Genomic DNA, 23,593 nt, shown 5'->3' with positions numbered 1-23,593 from the left:
TTGCTTATAAGTTTTGCCCCAAGGAGTGTTCACAAGCAAGGCTGTGGAAGTCTGCCTTGCAAAAGATAAACTGGGAGTTTGCTGGAAATCACCTGAGGCCTGAGTCTGTGGGTGTTTTGAGGACTAGGAATCCCTAATTTACAAACCCCAGTCTCACCAACAACTGGATTACAGTGTAGCTGGCAGGGGAGCTTAGCCCGAGGAACCCCGATCCCTGGTCCTCACTCCCTGTTTCAGAAAAATCTAGCCAATGGCTGTACTGAGGAAGAACCTTCTTCTATGCCTGTGACAAATTAGCCTTTTATTTATTGGTGCTCTTTTCACGCCAGAAGGAGAGAGGTACCTGGCCCTCACAGCAGGGTTCTGAGTGGCACTGAGGAAGAGCCCCACCACAGCAGACCCTTGCTCTCTACTCCCGGACTCGGGCCAAGGGACCCCTCCTGCTGTGGCGCCCAGGGCCGAGGTGGGGGGACTGAGTGAGAAACTCAGAGAAAAGGTTGAAGAGGAGTGGCTAAATAAAGTTTAAAGACGGTGGTTATTTTCCCAGTCACATGAAGGATTGAATTCATCAACCTGGGACCCTAATCACTGTTTCCTATCTGGGAAAATGCATTCTGAGGTCTGTATGGTTGGTCTGTAGGACTTTGTCTTTTGCCAGACTCCTGCGTGTTCTGTTCATAAAGCCTATACGGTGATTGAAGTCGATGCAAAGTAAGGTGCATGGTAAAGTTTTCTAGACTAGCCTTTTTCTTACACCTGCAGTACAGCGGCTGCATCACACACACACACACACACACACACACACACACACAGAGTTTCGTCTGTTCAATGACTGTAGTCAGAGTCGGCTGAAACACCTCAAAGCCAGACATTGAAATAAAGCGCAAGACGTAATGAGCCCACACACTGTCCCAGCAGCTCCGGTGCCCAGTGAGGCAGCCGTGGTTCGGTGGACCCTCTCTTATCTGGCAGGGAACAAGCTTCCTCTCCCTGTGCGTGCTCCCGCTTGCTGCCTGGGCTCTCTCTGGCAGGAGGACTCCAGGGTTGAAGTTCAAAGGAGAGCCGAGCCAGCATCGGGCCACAGACAGCCAGGGAGCCCTATAGCATGGTTATTGCTACCAAAATAGGCCTCCTTTTCCCTGTTTTGCTAAAAATAAGTTTCTGTTGCTCTTTTTGATTGCCCCACCATCAGTGAAATTGTTTCCTGTTTGGGAAGTCATCCATGCTATAAAGTAGATTATTGTCATTCCAGCCTGAATTTATGTGGGTGCCTACATTTGTTGCATTAAATACAGCATCTTCTTTAAAACAGATCCTAGGAATTGGATTAAAACTTAAAATGTTGTTCTTTCCCAGAGAAACATGGGCTGCAGGCCACAGGCCAGCATTATTTTCTCAATTTAGAATGATCATGGTCTTAGAATTTTTGTTTGTTGTAGCTTTTGCCTGAGGACTAATAATAAAGGGCTCTCAGTATCTTGGCATTAACAAGTTTTTTTCAGATTATCAAGTTTATTTCCAAATGTAAACCTGGCGTGTATGTGTGTCCGTGTGCTGAACAATTATAGACTTACACCTAATATGGGCCATCGCTGTTTCGGATTGAAACAGGGCCTTGTTTCAGGCTGGAGTGAGAATGTCCACATATGGAAAGTTTATTAGTTTAAGTCTTATTAATGTAAAACTCATTAGTGTCTGGACGACAGCCAGACGGCAGGTTACCATAACCCTCGCTGTGCAAACATGAATGTGTGACTAAGGAGATGACTGGTGTTGGGAAAACGATCAAACAGACCCACAGAACGAGCATTTACGGTTACTTTGAAGGCATCCGTTTACGTGTAATCAGTTAATTCAATCATTACAAACCATTCTTCTAGTGAATGGCCAATGCTTTTTTTAAAACACAGTTTTATTATATGTGCCCTGAAAACAATACATCATTAAAGTACTTCCTCATTGAGACTCCTGATGGTCCATGATGGTATTTTTTTAGTTGGTCTCATTTATAAGCCTTCACTACTATTGGAAGAGATTACCCTTTGGGAGGTCTTGCTGCCCAGTTACAAATTGTATAATGTCAAAACCACGGAAACATCCGTTTAAAAGTTCCAACGTAGAAAGGAGTAAGAGGGCTGAGAGAGTGGCAGATGGTGTTTCTCATAAGGAAAAAGCCGGTGTGACGTGGATTTTATAGTCACATCTGTATGGAACCCATTGCTGCCTCTCACTAACTCATCCCGGCCGCAGCATCTGAACTTGGCGAGCCTCAGTTTCTGAATCACATGTGAACAGTAACACTCAGAGAGCTAATCTGAAGATCGTGTGCAAGCCAAACTTAAAAGCATGTAACGTAGAACAGGCACTCCCTACAGACTAACTTGCTTTCCTTCCTTGCGTGTGTCTTACCGCCTGGTGTAACAATCATTTATCTTTATTTTTTGGAAAACAGAACCGTCACTCAGAAGGACCGTGTGATGAGAGGGTTTCTCCCCGGATGGCTGCCAGTTTTGTGTTCCCGTGAATGACCCCCTCTCATTGCAGGTTACATCCAGGCGTGCCGAGGACTGATGATCGCCGCCGTCAGCCTGGGCTTCTTCGGTTCCATCATTGCGCTGTTTGGGATGAAGTGCACCAAAGTCGGAGGCTCGGAGAAAGCCAAAGCTAAGATCGCATGTTTGGCTGGGATTGTGTTCGTCCTGTCAGGTAAGTAGCAGCTTTCTTCCAAATGCGGTGCCTTCACCATGTGAATGAAATAACACTGACCAACCACGGTGCTTTTTTTCCCTCTGGTATTCTTCTAGGGCTGTGCTCAATGACCGGCTGTTCTCTGTACGCAAACAAAATCACGACGGAATTCTTCGATCCTCTCTATATCGATCAGAAGTAAGTGCTTTCCTCATTCTGTATGTTTCTAGCTCGCAGGAAATGTATATAAAATCACTTTCTCAATGAAGGTACATAAGTGTCCTACAAGGCTTATGAAAAGGAAGTGAGAAACACAGGTAGATGGTATTTGATGACGTGATTCAGGAGTGAAGGTTTTCTGTGCTACGTTGGCAAATGTTGCATTTAATCACTGCACTGGGATTATATGGTGTCTTGTCTCTAAAGAGCTCAAGGTGTAGGATTTAGAAATCTCACTTCATCCAGCGGACACCATAACATTGAAGCTAAGTGGAGGAAAGGTGGGACAGAGGTGTAAGATGAGGAGGAGAGAAGGATGGGGTGTGACCGCAGCACATTAACGGCTGGCCTTGATTGTGTCCGCCCACCGTGGTATTTGCCAGATGCTAACGTCTGGCCCAGTTTCCATCTCAAACATGGAGATGAAAACCGAAAGGAAACGGGGCTCTTGAAGATTAGAAACGCCCTAATGATATTTAAATGAAATATTATCTCTCATTTTTAATTAGCCTTTTACATTTGCTCTGTTAATAACTATGGCCTTAACGAGCGCCACCTAATGAACTTTTATGAAAAAACCTGTGCGTGATGCAAGGTTTTTTTGTTGTTGTTGTTGTCACTGCTGTTTTAAATGCTCTAGGAGTGGCGTGGACCCTCGGATGTGACCGGTCCCAGTTGCAGGTGAATGCTCTGGCATTTACAGATCAGTCTGTTTGTTGTCGTCGTTTTAACTATGGGCTGTTGCTTTTTATAGTTTCCCTAGCCTTGTCTCTTTGCATTGGGAAAACCCCAAGGATACTAAATTAGAAATAATACTATCTTAAACATTTTCTCTTTCTTTTTATTGCATTTTATTGATTATGCTATTACAGTTGTCCCAGTTTTTCCTTCTTTGTTCCCCTCCACTGAGCACCCCCACTCCCTCAGGCAATCCCTCCACCATTGTTCACGTCCATGGGTCATATGAATTAGGTCTTTGGCTACTCCATTTCCTGTGTTGTACTTTACATTCCCATGGCTATTCTGTAACTACCTATTTGTACTTCTTAATCCCTTCACCTCTTCACCCATTCCTCCACACCCTCCTCACATTTGGCAACCATCAAAACGCTCTCTGTATCCATGATTCCGTCTCTGTTCTTCTTGTTTACTTAATTTGTTTTTCAAATTCAATTGTTGGTAGATGTGTGTTTTTTGTCATTTCATTGTTCATAGATTTGGTCTTCTTTTTCTTAAGTAAATGCCTTTAACATTTCATATAATAATGGTTTAGTGATGATGAATGCCTTTAGTTTTTTCTTGTCTCAAAAGTTCTTTGTCTGCCCTTAGATTCTAAATGATAGCTTTTCGGGGTAGGGCAATTTTGCCTATAGGTCTCTGCTTTCATGACTTTGAATATTTCTTGCCAGTCCCTTCTGGCCTGTGAAGTTTCTTTTGAGAAATCATCTGACAGTCTTATGGGAACTCCCCTGTAGGTAACTGACTTCTTTTCTCTTACTGCCTTTAAAATTCTCTCTTTATCTTTAACCTTTGGCATTATGATGTGTCTTGGAGTGGGCCTCTTTGCATCCTTCTTGTTTTGGACTCTCTGTGCTTCCTGGGCTTGTATGTCTATTTCCTTCACCAAATTAGGGAATTTTTCTTTCATTATTTTTTCAACTAGATTTCCAATTTCTTGTTCTTTCTCTTCTCCTTCTAGCACTTCTATGATGTGCATGTTGGGTCTCTTGAAGTTGTCCCAGAGGCTGTTTATACTAACCTCGTTTTGGGGGGATTCTTTTTTCTTCTTGTTCTGCATGGTGTTTTTTGCTTTCTTATGTTCAAAATCATTGATTTGATACTCGGATTCATCCACTCTACTGTTATTTCCCTGTAAATTGTTCCTTATTTTAATTAGCGTATCCTTTGTTTCTGACTGGATCTTTTTTATGCTGGTGAAGACCTCACTAAGTTCCTTGAGCATCCTTATAACCAGTGTTTGGAACTCTGCATCTGATGGATTGCTTATCTCCTTTTTGTTTACCTCTTTTTCTGGAGTTTTGATCTGTGCTTTCATTTGGGCCATGTTTCTTTGTCTTCTCATTTTGGCAGTCTCCCTGTATTTGTTTCTGTTAGGTAGACCTGCTTTGACTTCCTGTCTTGGCAATGTGGTCTAATGTAGTAGGTGTCCTATAGGGTCCAGTGACATAGCCTCCCTTATCACACAAGCTGGGTACTCGAAATGGACTCTTCATGTGGGCTGACTACACCCTCCTCTTGTAGTTGAGCCTTGGTTGCTGGCTCCTACGTAGTCTGTAGCTATTTACTGGGTGTGCTGGCCCTGGGGTTTCCCAGGTGGCTCTGGCCAAGGTCAGCCCCCACCTGTGTTTTGCCCGGGGCCACCCTGTCTGAGCTATAAAACAAACTGAGATGCCTGCTACTTGTGCTGGGCTTGGAGATTCCCAGGATAAGCCAAGCTGTGAATCTAGTCTGGCTACTGCTAGTGCCAGGTCTGGGACTCACTGAGGCCAGCTGTTGCTTGTTTGATGGGATTTAGGAGGTTGTGAAGCACAAGCCAAGACCATTCATATGGAAAAGCAGTTTGGGTGGGCCTGTAAACTGAGTGGGGCAGAGTCTCTGGGGTTAACCCAGGCAGGTCAAATAGTCTCAGACGTGGCACCAGCTTGCTAACTCTGTGAGGGGAGTGTATAGAAAAGGGACAATGGCTTCTACTCACCTTGGTGCCAACACTTCAGTTTCTCCCTGTGTACCACTGGTGCCTTTCAAGCTGCTACCCCGGTGCTGGAGCTCAGAGGGAGTGAGTCTGAGTAGATGAGTCCCTGTGTGGGTTCTTTAAGAGGAACTGCTTGGCACTCCAGCAGTTTCTCCCAGTGCCTCAATCCCTGCTGGTTTTTGCAGCCAGAAGTTATGGGGACTTATCTTCCTGGCACTGGAACCCTGGGCTCTGGGGGGCTTACTGTAGGGCTGGGACTCCTCACTCCCAAGACATCCCTCCTGAATTTTTATCCACCACCCATGGGTCAGGGACCAGACTGTTCCACATTTGCATCCTTCCTACTAGTCTTGATGGATGTGATTTTTTAAATTCTATAGTAGTCGGACTTCCATTCAACTCGATTTCTGACAGTTCTGAGTGATGGTCGTTCTATATTTTAGTTGTAATTTTGATGTGGTTGTGTGAAGAGGCAGGTCATGTCTGCCTATGCTGCCATCTTGACCAGAAATCCATAGTTTGTTTTTCATGAGAATATACCCAGGCACCTTTGTGGAAAGCCACATCTGTATGCATGAATATTGCTGTCAACTAGGCTGGTATGTCTCTTTCCATCTTCAGGTCAAATGCTAAAGAATTTTTAAAAAGTAATCACTAAAATGGCTGGTCAGGTCTACCTTACTTTTTTTCAGTGGATTTTGAAATCTTCAAAAAATTGATTTTCTAGGTCTCTCTTTTGTATAGTTTATGCAGAAAGAGTAAATGCTTTATATAGTGAAATGCTTATATAATGACATATAAAGAAAATAACAGTGAACTCGTTGAGTCCTTGCCATGTATCAGGCAGAGCATTTCAGGTATTCTTTATTTTATTCTTATAGCAGCCTTATGAAGTAGGTTCTCTTAGGTTTCCCTTTTTTTTTAATTGAGAAAGGCATTCAAGCAATGTATCCAAGGGAACTTAGACTAAACTAGAAGGCTAGCTAATAGCACTATGATTCCAACCAGGCAGCCAAACTCTAGAATGCTGGCTATAAAATATGTGATTTATAATATTGTACTGTTGTGTGAGTTTTGTTACAGTGTGGCCGATGTATTTTTCATCAAGAGAGTTTATTTTGTACAGTTAAAGATCATTTTTATTCTGAAATTTTATTAAGTGGGAAACAAAAACAACCATTTTAGACCCCAATATAATTTTTACTCCCCTGTCGATGTTAGGAAAATGCGTTGAGGTATAAATTTTCTCTCAACTAGTTTTTCATCATGAGATTTGCACAGATGTACTTGACACCAGACATGAGACTGTGCTCCTGGAGAATAGAAATATTTTTACTGATATTTAAATGAAGTATTTTTCATTTAAATGATACATTTTTATTTCAGTGTTTGAGATCATAAATGTACAACAAAGCTATATTTCTCTTGGTTTATTTTATTAAAGCCATTGCTAACTCTTCTAGATTATTTTTCCTACATCACTGTTTTTATTTTCCAGACAATTATGAAGAATGTCAGAGTCTTTTTTTTAAAGCTTTATTTGTTTTTAGAGAGGGAAGGGAGGGGGAGAGAGAGAGAAACATCAATGTGCGGTTGCTGGGGGTCATGGCCTGCAACCCAGGCATGTGCCCTGACTGAGAATCAAACCTGCGACACTTTGGTTCACAGCCGCGCTCAATCCACTGAGCTACGCCAGCCAGGACAGAATCTTAAAAAATAGTTTTAACCTCTCCTCATACAGTCAGGGCTAATTCGTGGATGCGCCATAACTTCACCTTGTCCCTTGTGTGGTTTTATTCTGTGCTTGCTGTCCGCTCGGTCCCCTCACTCAGTTAGTACACTGGAATTTCTTCTTCACCTCTCAGACTTCAGTTAAACTCAGTTCAGTAATGATGGGCTCTGAAAAGCTGTCCTCTTTTCCACATTGTTGGCGCTGCATGCAACTCTCCCATTTCCCCCCAGCCTCCCAGCATTCCTGTTTCTGTGCCTACTCGCGCACATCCTGTGTGTCCATATTCTCTTCTGTAAAATCAGGGTAATACCAGTGCCCTCACATAGACTTGCTGTGAGAGTTAGGAGAGGGTGTATATATATACATATATAAATGCTCAGAACCAATTAGAAAAAAGCCAGCACTTCGTATGAGCCATTACTTTATTGTATTGGCTATTATTAAGATTGCTTTTTTAAAGATTTTTATTTATTTATTTTTAGAGAGGGAAGGGAGGGAGATAGAGAGAGAGAGAGAAACATCAATGTGCGGTTGCTGGGGGCCATGGCCTGCAACCCAGGCATGTACCCTGACTGGGAATTGAACCTGCGACACTTTGGTTCGCAGCCCACGCTCAATCCACTGAGCTACGCCAGCCAGGGCAAGATTGCTTTTTTAATTGTATATTGTATTTAAGATGTGGTTTATCTTTATAAATGCCTTTATTAAGCTTTTTATCTGGTGACTTACAATATAACGTGTGCAATTTGCACTTGACCTCAATATAATTAAAAACACAAGAGCTAGGAATTATAAAAAACAACATGATTTAAAGATTGGTGGTATTTACAAGTAACAGGCCCTTCATACCAAAACCTTATAGAGAATATAGACTTCCATTTTCTTTATTTTTAAAGATTTTATTTATTTTTAGAGTGGGGGAAGGGAGGGAAAAAGAGAAGGAGAAAAATACCAATGTGTGAGAAACATCGATCAGTTTCCTCTTCATGTCCCCAACCCAGGCATGTGCCCTGAATGGGAATTGAACCAGCGACCTTTCAGTTTGCAGGATAGTACCCAATCCACTGAGCCACACCAGCCAAAGCTGACTTTTGTTTAGGAAAAAAAATCCAGCTCACTGAAAACATGTTAGCTCTTTGAGACTGGGACTTTTTCCCTCTCTCCCCTCTGGAAGCCCAGCCATGTCTTGTACAAAGAAAGGCCCTCCATGACTCATGTAAAATCCACTTCGATCAAGGAATTGTCAAGGCCTGAGAACTGTAAATATGAAGAGCTTCTAATTACCTGCAGTGATAGATTAGAGACATAACAATGACATGTGACATCGAGAGGAATTCACAGGCTTCTCTACAAACCAGCAGATCAACTAACCTGACTTCATCTCTTTTCTGCAATCAATACCTCTCAGAGAGAAGAAGATGAAAATTAGGACTCCTGGCCAAGATGGAGGCATAGGTAGACACACTGTGCCTCCTCCCACAACCAAAAGGACAACAACAAATTAAAAACCAAAAAACAACCAGAACTGACAGAAAATCAAACTGTATAGATGTCCGACAACCAAGGAGTTAAGGAAGAAACACCCACCCAGACCGGCAGGAGGGGCAGAGATGGGCAGCCCGATGGAGAGGGCTCATTGCAGTGGCTGAAGGACCAGGGCCAGCAAGGTGGCAGCTGGTGGACCGGGTGGTCCCACATCCGTGTGCACATAAACTGGGAGGAACAACTGGGGAGCGAGACAGACCCACAACCCAGGGCTCCAGCAGGGAAATAAAGCCTCAAACCTCTGACTGAAAATACCTGTGGGGGTTGTAACGGTGGCAGGAGAAACTCCAAGCCTCACAGGAGAGTTCATTGGAGAGACCCACAGGGTCCTAGAACGTACACAAACCACCCACCTGGGAATCAGCACCAGAAGGGCCCAATTTGCTTGTGGGTGGCAACAGAAGTGACTGAAAACCGGCAGAGAGCAGAGCAAGCAGTACTGATCCCTCTCGGACCCCTCCCCCACATACAGCATCACAACACAGGACTTGAGTTGCCCAGCCCTGGTGAACACCTAAGGCTCCACCCCTCACTATGTAACAGATGAGCAGAGACAAAAAAAATGGCCCAAATGAAAGAACAGATCAAAGCTCCAGACAAAATACAACTACATGACGAAAAGATAGCCAGCCTATCAGATGCACAGTTCAAAACACTGGTTATCAGGATGCTCCAGGAACTCTCTGGGTACTGCAACAGCATAAAAAAGACCCAGGCAGCAATGAAGGTTGCATTATGCGAAATAAAGAAAAATGTACAGGGAGCCAACAGTGAAGAGCAGGAAACCAGGACTCAAATCAAGGGTTTGGAACAGAAGGAAGGAAGAAAAAACATTCAACCAGAACAGAATGAAGAAACAAGAATTCAAAAAAATGAGGACAGACTCAGGAACTTCCAGGACATCTTTGAACATTCCAACAACCAAATCATAGGGATGCCAGAAGGAGAAGAGGGAGACCAAGAAATTGAAAATTTATTTGAAAAAATAATGGAGAGCTTCTCCAATCTGGCAAAGGAAATAGACTTTCAGGGAGTCCAGGAAGCTCAGAGAGTCCCAAAGAAGTTGGACCCAAAGAGGAACACACCAAGGCACATTGTAATTACATTAGCCAAGATGAAAGAGAAGGAGAGAATCTTAAAAGCAGCAAGAGAAAAGGAGTTACCTAGAAAGGAGTTCCCATAAGACTGTAAGCTGATTTCTCAAAAGAAACCTTATAGGCAAGAAGGGGCTGGAAAGAAGTATTCCAAGTCATGAAAGGCAAGGACCTACATCCAGGATTACTCTATCCAGCAAAGCTATCATTTAGAATGGAAGGGCAGATAAAGTGCTTCCCAGATAAGGTCAAGTTAAAGGAGTTCATCATCACCAAGCCCTTATTATATGAAATGTTAAAGGGACTTATCTAAGAAAAAGAACATCAAAGATAGGAACAGTAAAAAAAAACACACAGCTATTAACAGCCAAACCTAAAACAAAAACAAAAACAAACTGACTGAACAAGTACAACAGGAACAGAACCACAGAAATGGAGATCACGTGGAGGGTTATCAGTGAGGGAATGGGAGGGGCAGAGGGTGGAAAAGGTACAGAGAATAAGTAGCATAAATGGTAGGTAGAAGATGGACAGGGGGAGGTTAAGAATAGTACAGGAAATGTAGAAGCCAAAGAACTTACATGTACGACCCATGGACATATAACTAAAGGCGGGGGATGTAGATGTGAGGGATATGCAGGGCAGAGGGGAATAAGGGGGGGGGGGATGGGACAACTCTAATAGTATAATCAATAAAATATATTTTAAGAAATTGATTAAAATATTTTCCCATTAAAAAAGGATAAGAGAATTAAGATCAATAAGCTGCAAATTGTCTCAACATAAATGGATATTATAGGTCTTAAAATACAATCTTTTAAAGCAAGAGTTGCACTGGGCTTACTCTAAGGGATAGTAGTTCCTTTGCCGGCGTTTGCTAGAATGCAGTGATGTGATTTAGTTGGTGCAGGAGCTCGGTGTGTGCTGGAGAGCCCAGGCTGGAGGCAGAGCCAGCCTGAGGTGCACGGTAATCTGAGGTCACTGCCACAGGAAGGTTTTAACTTTCTTTAGTGTCTTCGCTGACCTGCATGAAAGTTCCTGGAAGTCAGAAAACACCTCTGTCATCGCTGCCTGATGTGCCTAGCACTCTGCCTGCTAAATGCAATTCTTAACTGTTGTGCTAGTCCTTCCAGAATCAGCGGGAAAGGTTTCTGTGGTCTCACAAGACCGAGGAAGCCTCAGAGAGGGTGTATACATAGCACACGCACTTTCCTCTTCCCATCCTCAGCACTCGTTAACCTTCCTAATGTAGCTGCTGCCCAGTAACATCTTCCCCTCCAGCCTTAGAAGGCGTGTGTGTGGTGGTGGAGTGTGGAGCAGTGCCTAGGAAGGGCAGTGAGAGGTAGCTGCTCTCCACATACTCTTGTTTAAATTTCCAGCGAGCATACACTGGCTCTCCCATATGCAAACCCTAAAATGTGCTGGAAAATGGTTCAGGCCACAGAACCTAGTTTGAGCTGCTGCTGTTGTCTTTCTGAAGAATGCTGTACTAAACTAATTGAATCTTCGTTGTAGATTTCCAGGACATACTTCCGGAAGGCCCACGTTGGTTGCCTAAGTTAGAAAAACACAGCTAATGTCATCAAAAAGTTCCCACCACATTCCTACTATGTGCAAGACATTCAGCAGGCACGTGGCTGAGAAAAAAAAATGAGTGGCTTTAGGGTGTGGTCAGACAGAAGGTTGTGGCAGTAGCGTTGCACACAGCATCTCACATAGCGTTCAGCGGCTATTTATTTCTGAAACCCTTTCCTACCACTCATGGGAAGGGTTTTCTTCCAGGCTGCAATCATTGGGCAGAATTGCAGCCTTTCAAGATTCATTGCATCTGGTTCTGGTTGTGTTCTGCTATTGCCCCATCTTTTCCTTTTGCTTTGCGTCCTGGCTTTCATTGAAGTGATCGTTATGTTTTATGACTCCAGGGTGGGCTCCGGCAGAGCCTTACACACTGTTTCTCAACGCTTCCGCTTGGGCCGTTTCAAACCAGCTCCCTTGTTTTTATAACAAACCCACCAAATTTATTGCCTCTCCCCCAAAAAAACTACCTTCCTGCAATCTTATGGTGATAGACACCTCTTAGTGATTCATCCTACTGGGTGCTGAAATTTAATTACATTATTTCCACCTTTGCCTGGTCCCAACCACTAACTTCCTGAACGTCTTGCATTGTTTTCTTAAGTAAACTGTTTCAAGTAAGATTTTTAAAAAGATTTTATTTATTTTTAGAGAGGGAAGTGAGGAAGAGAAAGAGAGAGAGAGAGAGAGAGAGAGAGAGAGAAACATCAATGTGCGGTTACTGGGGGCTGTGGCCTGCAACCCAGGAATATGCCCTGACTGGTAATCAAACCTGCAATGCTTTGGTTTGCAGCTGTGCTCGATCCACTGAGCTACGCCAGCCAGGGCTCAAGTAAGATTTGATTAACATGAAGAAACTTGATTTCAAACTGTGCAAAGGTGGAGCCCTGAATCAGTTGCCCTAATTGAGGACACAGGTGGTCCTGGGGATCTTAGATGGATTCTCTTCTAGTCTGTGAGATTCACCAGTAATGTTTTGGCTCTGATTTTCTCACCTTGGTCTTATCTGCAGGCTCTCCTATTTTCAGAGTTTTTTAAAACAATGGAGGTATTTATCTCTAGTTTCTTCATTCCGAGCATATATTCAGTTTCTACTTTAGGATTTAAACTTTACTTAGGTAAAATCTTTCCACTGTTACGGCTGTTTCCTAGTTAGCAATGAACAGATGTCTACTTCCTAGTACATTCTCTCATTCCTGTTACTGTCAAGTTAAATGAACAATGGACAATTCATGGAGTACATTTATCCATTACACAAAATTTCCTTGGTGATGTGGAAAGGAATATTGATCTCACTAGGTGGCCTTGCCAAGATATTTAACTTCTTCCTTCTATCCGTATTATAATTTGATGAATTGTGGGTGTTTGTTTATTTAAGCTTACTCCATCCCTGTGGTTATTTGGAGAATGAGTTAATATTGGTAAACAGCTCCTAGATTCTTGGATAAGGGAGTCAATAGAAGTGCCATGTGAACAAAACAACTCCATTGTTGAATATTGAGAGGGTGCAATTCTGTGACTGCGTTTGGTGGGAGCAAAGGTCAGATCAGACCAAGGATCTGACGCTTTGACTTAAAAATGCTAGCATGACTGGCTGGGATAGCTCAGTGGATTGAGGGCAGGCTGCAAACCAAAGCATCGCAGGTTCGATTCCCAGTCAGGGCACATGGCTAGGCTGCAGGCTATGACCCCCAGCAACCGCACATTGATGTCTCTCTCCCTCTCTCTCTCTCTCTCTCTCTCTCTCTCTCCCTCCCTTTCCTCTCTAAAAATAAATAAAAATTTAAAAAATTTTTTAAATGCTAGCATGACTTAAAAATTGACTTAGCAATCAAGTGTTTGGCAATTGTGTTTGGTTTTTACTGCCCAGTACACGAAGCCCCCATCCCTGCCAATGTGCCATGTTTTTTAGTCACTGAGCTTTTACCACCCTGCCGCCCAGCCTTTTCCCTCTCCTTTGCACGTGCTGGCTAACCCCTGCTCCTCCTGCGCAGCTTGCATTCTGGGCGAAGGGCTGTCCTGGCTGCTCCCACTGCACCTCGTGCTTCTATAGAATCCTACTGGGAGGTTAGCACTTTCTTGGTGCTGCATCTCTCAAACCAGACCAGGAGCACCTCAAAGCAGAGAACACATCTTGCTGACTATCGGAGTCTCTCGCAGCTAGTCCGTGCTCTGTGACAGTTACAGCAAGGACGGTCAGTCAGCAACGCTGTACAACTGTCTGTCTGCCTCTGTCCTGGAGCTGAAAGCCTTGAGCATGCTTACAGAGATTTCGGTTAAGAGAGTGAGGAGAGGAGGCAGCATAGCATACTGTTTAAGAGTGAGAACCCTGCCCTGGCTGGTGTGGCTCATGTTGGTTGGGCATCATTCTGCAAAGCAAAAGGTCGCTGGTTCAATTCCTGGCCAGGGCACATGCCTGGGTTGTGGGTTCAGTTCCTGGTTGGGACACATATGAGAGGCAGCCAACCGATGTTTCTCTCCCTCTCTTTCTCCCTCCCTTCCCCCCTCTCTAAAGATAAATTTAAAAAAGAAACAGTGAGGAACTTCATGTTCCTACCACTTAGAAGAGAACTTGACACGTGGCTCCCAAGAAATGTTAGCTGAATTGACAACCTTAGTTTTTGGAGCAATAATGCTTAAAAATTACTGTGGTAGTAGAGATGTTGGCGAGGGCATGGAACAAGTAGAACTCTCATGCACCGCCAGTCGGGGGCATAAACTGGCACAGTCACATCGTCAGCCTGCATGGCAGCATCTGCCTGACCTAGACATGTGACCCCAGAACCCCATCCCTAGAGGTACACCCAACAGAAAAGCATCTGTATTTTTTACCAAAATACACATGCGATGTTTACAGCAGCGCTGTTCATAATAGCCTACCCAAATGCCCATCAACAGTAGAGGAAATAAAGGAATTGGGGTACGAACATGCAGTGGGACATTACACAGACATGGGGATGAACCATCTACAGCCATCTGGATAAATTGCAGAATCAGAGTTGAATGAAAGAGCCTGATTCGAAGGAAGGACATGGAGCGTGGTTCCCCTGATGCACAAGAACAGGCACAACTAACCCGAGCCGTTGGAAGCCAGAGGGAGGGGCAGAGGCTGGCGGGCGCACAGCGGGGCTCAGGGGCACTATTTCTGGTTGCACATGTGTTGGATTTGTGAAATTGGACCTGTGCCTGTAAGTGCATTAAAACTTAAAGAAAAAAAATTAAAGGAGTAAGGAGCCCGGATCCAGGCTACCTGGGAGTAAATCTCAGCTCTGCCGCTTGTCAGTTTTGTGCCTTGAGGAAGTTACTTGTCTGCTCTGTGGTCTGGGTTCCTCATCTTTAAAGGGGAGTAATAGGTAGTGTGAGGTTATTGGGAGGATTAAGTGAGATAGTACATTTCAGCTGTTGGGAACTGTGCCTCTAGCACGTAGTCAGCACTCAGTAAATGCTAGCTGTTTTTTTTAAAGGGTGCTGACCCTTCAGCAGGGTCCATTAATGTAGCAGCTTATTAGCTTGTACGGTGTATTAAGGGTAGCCATAGGGAAAAGTACATTGTAATATTGGAGACCTAGTGGAAAGGATCATTGTAAAATGCTTGCCTCTCAAGTCGAAGGCAGCCTTGAACAGGGCCTAGCAGGAAACCATGCTAAAGAAACAAGGCTCATGTAGTTCCTTCTCCTTATTTCTAACCACCTGGGTCATAGCATTGAGTTGGAGACATACAGCAAATTGAAACTGCCAGATGGAATGATGTTCTTGAGACCCTTGGCATAAGAACCCACCCTCTATGCACCTTCCCCAACACCTGGGTGGGCTCTAACATGTGTTCAGGTGGGCTGTGGAGGATTCTGGGTTAAATGCAGATGTGCCTTGCGCCGACCCGGGTTCTGTTTACCGCGAGTCCAGCCGTGCATTTTCCCCTCAGCGGGAGCAGATGCACGCAGCCCTCCTCGCACGCAGAGGCTCTGGGCCTGTGCTCCCCGGCGCTGGCCTTGTCCTCGGGTGTCTGAGGACAGCATTGCTTGTCTTTGGGATTCCCCGTCTCGAAGCACAGCCCCCTTGGCGTTGTCAGCCCACCTAGACTCGAAACTGTGCACATAAGCCAGTTATTGTGCCTACTCTGAGTACTATGACTCAGCACATTATTTCTCTCTTAAAATACGGGCCCAGGAAACCCCCAATTATCCGCATGAATGGAGGAGGTCAATGGCATGGACGTTGCTGAACAACGGTTCGTTTTTTTTAATTGAACGATGCAATTTTGGGGACCTGAGGTGTTCCCTTTGAAATTATAATTCATTACCTTGGCTAATATTATGTTAAGTTATACTGTGGATGGTTTCTTAAGTTCCCATTGAATAATTGGCAAGAATTTGGTCTCCTGTAGAGACACCTACTGAGCACTTCCCACACAGAGGGATGGAGGCAGAGAAGTTAAGAGGCAGGTTGTAGAGCCAGACCTCTGCCCAGAGACCTTGGCCCCAGCCCCGGCTCTGCTGTGGTCTTAGGGAATCGAACCCACACCCTTACGGTGTACAGGATGACGCTCCAACCAGCTGAGCCAGCTGGTCAGGGCTAGAGGGTAATCTTTAAAAGAAGGCAACCCAGTGGACTTCAACTTGAAAATGTTAACCTTGACAATATACAGGTGTACTTTCTAAATTTTAATTTTTGGGACACATGTAGTTGTTTTAAGGTAACTGGCCTATTTACTTGGGCCCCTACCACCCTTGATTAAAACAAGGAGTTGGACAATATGTGTGAGAAAGCACGACCCTAAATGTCACAAGGCTGGCTCCCAGTTCGGTGACTTTCAGCCCTGTCCCATCACTTCTCCGGACACCCCCAGAGAATGAGGCGTTTTTCATTCACTGACTAGATTCTGTTTTGTTTTTAGAGGAGCTGATTTTCTCTTTTTCAAGCCCAGCTGGTCCTGATTTTAATTACTGAGCTCAGGGTTTTTGTTTTGTTTTGTTTGTTTTGTTATTTTGGTGCTGGGTGAAAAGACAGCCTGAGGGAATTTAGAAAAAATTCCATACCCTTGAGCTCTTGAGCCTCTGAGAGTGTTCTGAGCAGGGAGAGAGAAAACACACAGCTTTCTGAAACGACAACTGCAAACACGGTGCACTGATTATATGTTTTCTTAAATATTAACGAAATCTCGTCCTCAGCTGAGTAAAAGGGCTGAGGGCTAAGAACTCAGCGTTGGGATCCTGGTTATGGGTTTTGAATCCTGGTTCTACCCTTGACTTGGCTGAGGTACGGGGCAAGTTATTTAATCTCCCTGAGCTTCAGCTTCCTCATTGGGAAAACCCACCGAATAGCAGTCAAGATCGAATAGAATAATAGGTGCAAAAAAAAAAAACAACCTTGGCACACAAATACATCCTAATACTGGGAGCTGACAGTAACGGCTTTTGTCCCTGTGGGTGTTTGTTTACCTGAACTACGTCTACCTGGGGTTTGGGAGAACAGGTGATGTTTACTTTGCAAAAAAATAAAAATGCTCTTCTGATTCTATTGTTACGTTTCATCACACTTTGCTATCATTATTTGCTCAATGTCTGACTATTCCCGCTAGACTGTAAGGTCCTTGGGAAAGGAGCTATGTGTGCCTCAGCCACCCCGAAACACACGATTAGCGCAAGGCTTAGCTGCTTGTTTCTATGGTAGCAACCAGGGTAGGCTCCCCAGCTCCCCATGGATGGCAGATCAGGTGGTCACAGGGGTTTGGGTGCAAGGAAGAGAAAAACAGGAGGTGAGAATAAGGAACAGGTGTTCCTCAACCCGTTCCCTCGTTCCCTCGGGATGACCGTGGAGGTAACAGGGCTGAACTAGGAGGTGAAGTATGCGAGGCTTTAACACTAAGGCCCCCGAGGGGGGTAGTAGTTCTTGTTCTTTCAATGTGGAATGAGAGACATGGGCGACAGCCCAGAGCCCCAGGCACAGCCAGGCGGCTGAGAATAACTTCATCCAATAGTTCAGAGGACATTTCAATGCCTTTGATCTTTATGGTTCTTTTTGGGGAAAATTTTAAGTGAGTAATCTGTGTTTTAAGGTCTCTGTATGCAAGTCCATTTCCCCCTGTTACTCATTTACTAAATTTGCATTCAGTCACATATGTGAACTAAAGTCATACGGGGCGGCTTTTGATTAGTTCTATCAACTGAGCAGAATATCTGAGAAATGCTCCAAAAACCAAGTTCCCTTCTCAACCTGACACTCCTGGATCTGACTGGGGTTAAGCAGATTTATAGCCTTTCAGACTAATGAAGGCATTTGGGCAATTGTAACAGCTCGTTAAACAGGCCACCGAGTGAGTGGGAAAGCTGGTCTGGGGCCAGGAGGAAATTGTTAACAAAACAAAGACCTGCAGCAGACAGACCAGAAATTTGGACAGTCTTCACAGGTGTGAAGTCAGCGTCTCAAGCATTCCCAGAAATGAGGAGGGACTTCCAGGCAGACACGAAGTTTCCCAATCAGTGGGAAGGAGGCGGTGTGCTCCAAGACAAATCCCAGAGGGTGTAGCAGTGTATTTACACACTCTCTCTCAACCCTGTCTTCCAGTAGTGGAAGTCCACTTTTGCCAGATCAAGCACACTGATAGGTGTGAACTCAAGTAACTGTTGAGCAAGCCTGCTACACTATCTTTCCACAGAGTGAAGAAGAGAAAGTCTCTGAAAGAAAAAAGAACCAAGTCACAAAAGCCCATACACTGGAATTATTAAAAATTATTGGTATGGACGTGGAGTCTCTTAAGGACTTCAACTCTAAACTGGCACTACTATGGAGTAAATATTTGTCTTTGACAAAACTCACAAAGAATTCAAATGAAAATGATCTTTTGCTTTGAATAGAATCTATACTTAGTGACTTATTTAAAACAGGAATAAATAAACCTGTTTTAATGTAAGCCAAACTCGTGGTTCTTAAGTCCCTTCAGAATGTTTCGAGATGCTTCAAGACACAATGGCCAACATTCGAGCTGCCCAGGTGATTTATCCTCTGGTCTGTAATGACGCTGTGCACACGCGTGTGTGTACACGTGTGTGCGCTCTTTTGAATTCCCGGAGCTGCGCCGTGGTGTACGATTTCTGTCGCCTTCGCTTCTAACTGATCACTGGTGCTACTTAGGGACTTGTTTTTCATCAGCCATGGTACCTGGTACTGGCCTCCTATTTTAGAAAGCTAAATAGTTGAAGGGAAATCTCAGACTGGTTTTTTCCAGGGGTATTCAAATAAAGTGTCAAGAAGAGAAATCAGCCTAAACTCCTGGGGAGAGGGGGGTAATAGAGAAACACAAAGTACCGTTACATTGCAGTCGTACGATACTGCGCTGCAAGCAGGAATTTCCAGCACGCTCAGTCCTTTAGTTGCCTTTGCAGTGAAGGGAAGAGGGTGGATGGCGGGGGGGGGGGCGGGATCTGACGCCGGTCCCTGCAGGACTTGTAGCAGCTCTGCGCTCTGCTTGTTTGCACAAGCTTGTTCAAACAGCATAAGAGCAGGGCCGGTGTGGAAATCCAGGACATCCTTTTCAGATGTGGAACGTATTTAATGAAGGCATCTTGGGTAGAACCGCCCCTTCAACACTCTCGATCGGGCCGGCTGGCTTCTTTTTCACCGGCGAGGGTCTGTCTCTCTTCGGTCCTCATTGGGCTGTGTACTTGGTGCCGACTGAAGAAGTTTTGCTCTACTCGCACCCCCTTGTGTGTCTGCCTTTGCCTCTGACGGTTGAAGTGTTCGGTTCCCAGAGCCTCCTCGGGGCTCCAGTGCGGGATGAGGTGCTTCACAGCTGTTCCTTGCTTCAGCTCTCGCCTTCCTTTCCCAGGAAAAGCAACACAAGGGTGAGAAAAGGAGGGACCCCAGGGCAGCGTGTATTGGGGGCATCAGTCCCTCCCAATCGCCAGTGCAGGCCTTGGAATTGCCTGCATAGTCAGATCTGAGAGGAGGCAGGAAGTCCCCAGTCTTGTGTAAGTGATGCCTCCTCCTTTCCCACGTGGGTGGCCAGCGCCATGCTGTTACCCTCCCCACCGCTGCTGGGCACTCAGACCGCACCCGAAGCCCTGCCCAGCCTGCAGTGGTGCGGCGTGGAGAAAGAGATGAGGCAAAGCCCAGGACAGGCACAGGCCAGCTGCTACCAACACCATGGTGCAACCTTGACACCAATCCCTGGCCCTGCATCTGGTCAGGGGGCCGGGCTGGGCAGGGAGCCAACCTTGGCATGTCATTTTTTACCCTATGTCATTTACAAGAAAAACTTGTTTTCCTTCCTCAGCTCTCCTGTGTGATAAGACCCTTCCTACTGTGACTTCCTTTTACAGTGAAAAGCACCCTTCAGTGGGGAATGGCAGGCAATGATTTTTTCCCTGGCAGTGCCAGTCTAAGGGCTACAAGAAGTTCGCCAACCTCTTCTTTATTAAAACAACACTACTCGTCACGAATAGGACAGGCAGACAGGAGGAAACAGCCCCTGAGATTGGCGTCTCCTTTTCTCATTCTTTTTCTTTCTTTCTCTGGCGAATGCCCCTCCCCCAAGAGGGTTTCCCGGAGCACCGCCTCCACCTGTGATCTCCACCGTTGTTCTCAGTGGCATTACGTGCACCTGTGTCTGGTGACCTCCCCAAAGCAGCGGCTGTCTTGTTTACCTCTGCGTCTGTTCCAGTCAGCAGCAGAGATGGGCCATCATCGAGGAGACGCTTAACAGCAATCTATCACTGAATGACAGTTATTTTTTATTCATCTCCCACTGGGGTGTAGTGATAAGCAAGATGACGCTGTATCTCTCACTGACCTTTTACGGGTGCTGTAGAGGAGGGAACCCCCCCCCCAATCTCCTGTGTTCTCCACTGGGTCCCAGTAAGTGAAACTGACAAGACATTAACAAGAGAAAAAGAAACAGAAGCTTAGTAGCGTGTGCATCACACATGCACATGGGCGTCCTCAGTGATCAGTAACTCAAAGGGGTGGTTAGAATTTGGGCTTTTGTAGAATCTCAACAGGACAATACATGTGTAGAGAAGTGCCAAGACAAAGAAAAAGGACTTTGAGTTTCTAGGGTGGCCAATTATGGGAAGGCAGATATGCCGGGGAATTTACGGCAGATGCATGCTCGTTAGTGAAGTTTGTTACGGGGATCTTCTGGTGATTAACTTCTACCCTTCCTGGTAGAGAGGGGAGGGGGAGACACCTTTGTATATTATCTCCTCCTTTTAGGCAAATAGGGGAGGGCAGAGAGCTTTTCTTGTATCTGCTGCTTCTTCTCAATTGCCTTCAGCTAAAAATAATCCTTAGGCCAAGATGACATGTTTGGGTGTGGCCTGACTGCCCTGCTTCAGCACCTTGAGCGTTAGCTGTACACAGCAGGTGTTTAATAAGTGTTTAATGAATTGAACCAGCCCGGGTTCTTTTAGCCTGCTTCACTTCTGCTCTGCCTGCGGGAATCTCTTCATTCTCCTCTTCGGATGTTGGGGAAATGTAATCGAGTGATGGCTAGAAAAATACTGTGAGAGAAGTTTAAAGCGTTATATGGATACAAGGTGTTATTACTTCCAGTCTAAGAGCAAAAAATGATAATGAGCATTCAGTAAATGTTGGCCAGTAGTGTTCCCTTGAGTTTACCCCTCATCCCCCCCTTGTAAGTCAGCTGTAACGCGTGTGTAATACTTCCTCACAGGTATGAATTAGGAGCCGCTCTGTTCATTGGATGGTCGGGAGCCTCACTCTGCATAATTGGTGGTGTCATATTTTGCTTTTCAATATATGAGAGCAACAAAACACCCAGGTATGAAAAAAATGACCCGTTAAAAAGTACGGCACTGTTCTGAATTACTACATGTGAGGCAAATTATACTTCGTAATTCTTAGAAACGTCAAATACCTAGAACTGGGAAAGGTGAGGAATATACAATAAATCTAATATTAAGCACAGTAAATACTATATTGACTAGAATATGGTTCATTTAAAAAAAAAAAAAAAGAAAGCTCATCACTCTTACATCCTAAAGCTATTTCTGGAAGTACAAATATGGACCTGACTAGTGGGCATTCTTCACTTCGGCCTCCTCATAATTTCCACACAGAAATCACTGATGAAGGTCATGGTAGTCCTCTAGGTTCCAGGAAGATGAGCTTTAACTGATAGTGTTGCAGGAGGACCACACCGAACAAGCGAAAACACCGTGAGTTTCTCCTGCAGAGGTTCTTTATCACACCAGTGGTTCAGAAATGACGTTGAGACATTTCTTGGGGAGAGAGCAGACTGAATGTAATCAGGGGGACCCCACCTCAGCTGGGACAGAGAAAGGGGGAGGTGGTTTCTTCCCATCTTTGTCTGCACTGCGTGTGAAGCTGAGCTGTGTTTTGCCTTCCAGGATGGGATACGCGTACAATGGGCCCACGTCGGTCGTGTCTTCACGGACCAAGCATCACGGGGGAGGAGAGGGTAAAACCTCCAACCCTTCCAAACAGTTTGACAAGAACGCATATGTCTGATGACTCGAGCGCCGCGACAGCCTGTCTGGAGTTTGTTACAAAGGTGGACCGGTCCCAGAGCGAGATCCCGTCAGGGCCCTCCTAGAATCAACACTCAAACTATTTTTAAAACACGAATTTGCAGAGTTTGTTGATTGTGTGGATGTAAATGTTCTGACATAGTTATATACTAATCATTTTCTGTTGTGGCTTTCTATAAAAAAAATAAAGAGGTTATTTCCAGGATTTGTATACATTTTATACATGTGTAGTGTGTGTTCTTTAGCACTGCAAGGCGTCAAGAAGCATTTTATAAAGTAGCCTTACTTATTCATATGTTGAAGTCTTTGCCCCCTTATGTCTTTCTTCATAGATTTAACGGAAAGTGTGTAAGAATTGGTCTCTGGGGGACAGCATGGGGTGATCTGAGACTGTTCCTCAAAAGATGTCTGGGTTGCTTGGGTGTGCTCCTGGCCACAGGTGGTGACTTCTAGCTTCTCGCACCTGTCAGCCATCACTGGAACTCACAGCGACTGTTCAAAGAAGGCCACTGGGGCCAAGACGTTATGGCCCATTACCCGGCTCGTCCACCGTGAACAACTACTTAGGCATGTCTGATACAGAAAGCAAGTTCTGGGGTGGAGCAGCAGCCGGAGCTGAGCTAGAAACTCGGGCCACGGCTGACTCTGAAGCCCACGGAGGACGTCCCGGAGCCTGTGTGGCACCTGCCTCTCCCAGGACCGACAGGCCAAGTCCTGATGTCCCTGGGGTCCCATGTGCAGAACGAACTGGTTAATGGAGAGACCCCTTTTCAAGTACGTAGGTCACTCTATTGGTTTTTGAACAAAGACTGTGATTTATTCCTAAAACCAGCCCTTTACCACATGCTTGGCACCATTCTGAACACTTTCTGTGCCCTCACTCACTTCGTCCTCACAGCTGCCTGCTCAGGTCCAGTACTGTTAGAATCCTGCACTGAGCGCGGAGGAAAGTTTTTTTGTTTTGTTTTGTTTTTAAAGATTTTATTTATTTTTAGAGAGGGAATGGAGGAAGAGAGAGGGAAACATCAATGTGCAGTTGCTGGGGGTCATGGCCTGCAACCCAGGCACGTACCCTGACTGGGAATTGAACCTGCGACACTTTGGTTCACAGCCCACGCTCAATGCACTGAGCTACGCCAGCCAGGGCTAGGAAAGCAGAGTTTAAATAACTTGTCACAGCAAGGGACAGAACGTGGATTTTGAACTGGGGCAGTCGGGGGCAAAATAGGTAGTTCCCAGCTTTGGCTAAGAGTGGGCACCTGTGTTACCTGTGAGCGAGACTCTTCCCAACGCTAATCACGGCGTGGGTGGAAATCACATCTCCTGAAGCGTGAAGGACTTAAAAGGGGAAGTCACACTGGCCGGCGGTGCTCAGTGGAAATACAGGGAAAGGAACATGTGTGTTATGCATCTTACTTTCTTTTCTTTTTCAAATACAAGCAAAAGTTTACCCAGGAAGTTACGGATGGAGGAGGATTGAGCTGCGGAAGTGAGTCCGCTGGGTGGTGGGCAGTCGGTC

General features: G+C 45.1%; 1 protein-coding gene across 2 annotated transcripts in view; it reads left to right on the top strand.

Moving 5' to 3' along the window:
- Nucleotides 1-22,279, top strand: part of CLDN10 (claudin 10) — a 91,743-nt gene extending 69,464 nt beyond the window's left edge. For both annotated transcript variants that reach the window (XM_028526703.2, XM_028526702.2), the window contains exons 2-5: nucleotides 2,545-2,706; nucleotides 2,805-2,886; nucleotides 21,237-21,344; nucleotides 21,934-22,279. In XM_028526703.2, the coding sequence (XP_028382504.2) occupies nucleotides 2,545-2,706; nucleotides 2,805-2,886; nucleotides 21,237-21,344; nucleotides 21,934-22,054 (473 nt within the window). In that variant the 3' untranslated portion in view covers nucleotides 22,055-22,279. The remainder of the gene's footprint in view (nucleotides 1-2,544; nucleotides 2,707-2,804; nucleotides 2,887-21,236; nucleotides 21,345-21,933) is intronic.
- Nucleotides 22,280-23,593: the final 1,314 nt, after the last annotated feature.

The sequence above is a fragment of the Phyllostomus discolor genome, chromosome 11, assembly GCF_004126475.2.
Source record: "Phyllostomus discolor isolate MPI-MPIP mPhyDis1 chromosome 11, mPhyDis1.pri.v3, whole genome shotgun sequence".
NCBI classification, from domain to species: domain Eukaryota; kingdom Metazoa; phylum Chordata; class Mammalia; order Chiroptera; family Phyllostomidae; genus Phyllostomus; species Phyllostomus discolor.
Note: the sequence above shows the minus strand (reverse complement) of the source record. Positions and strands in the feature narration are given on the sequence as shown.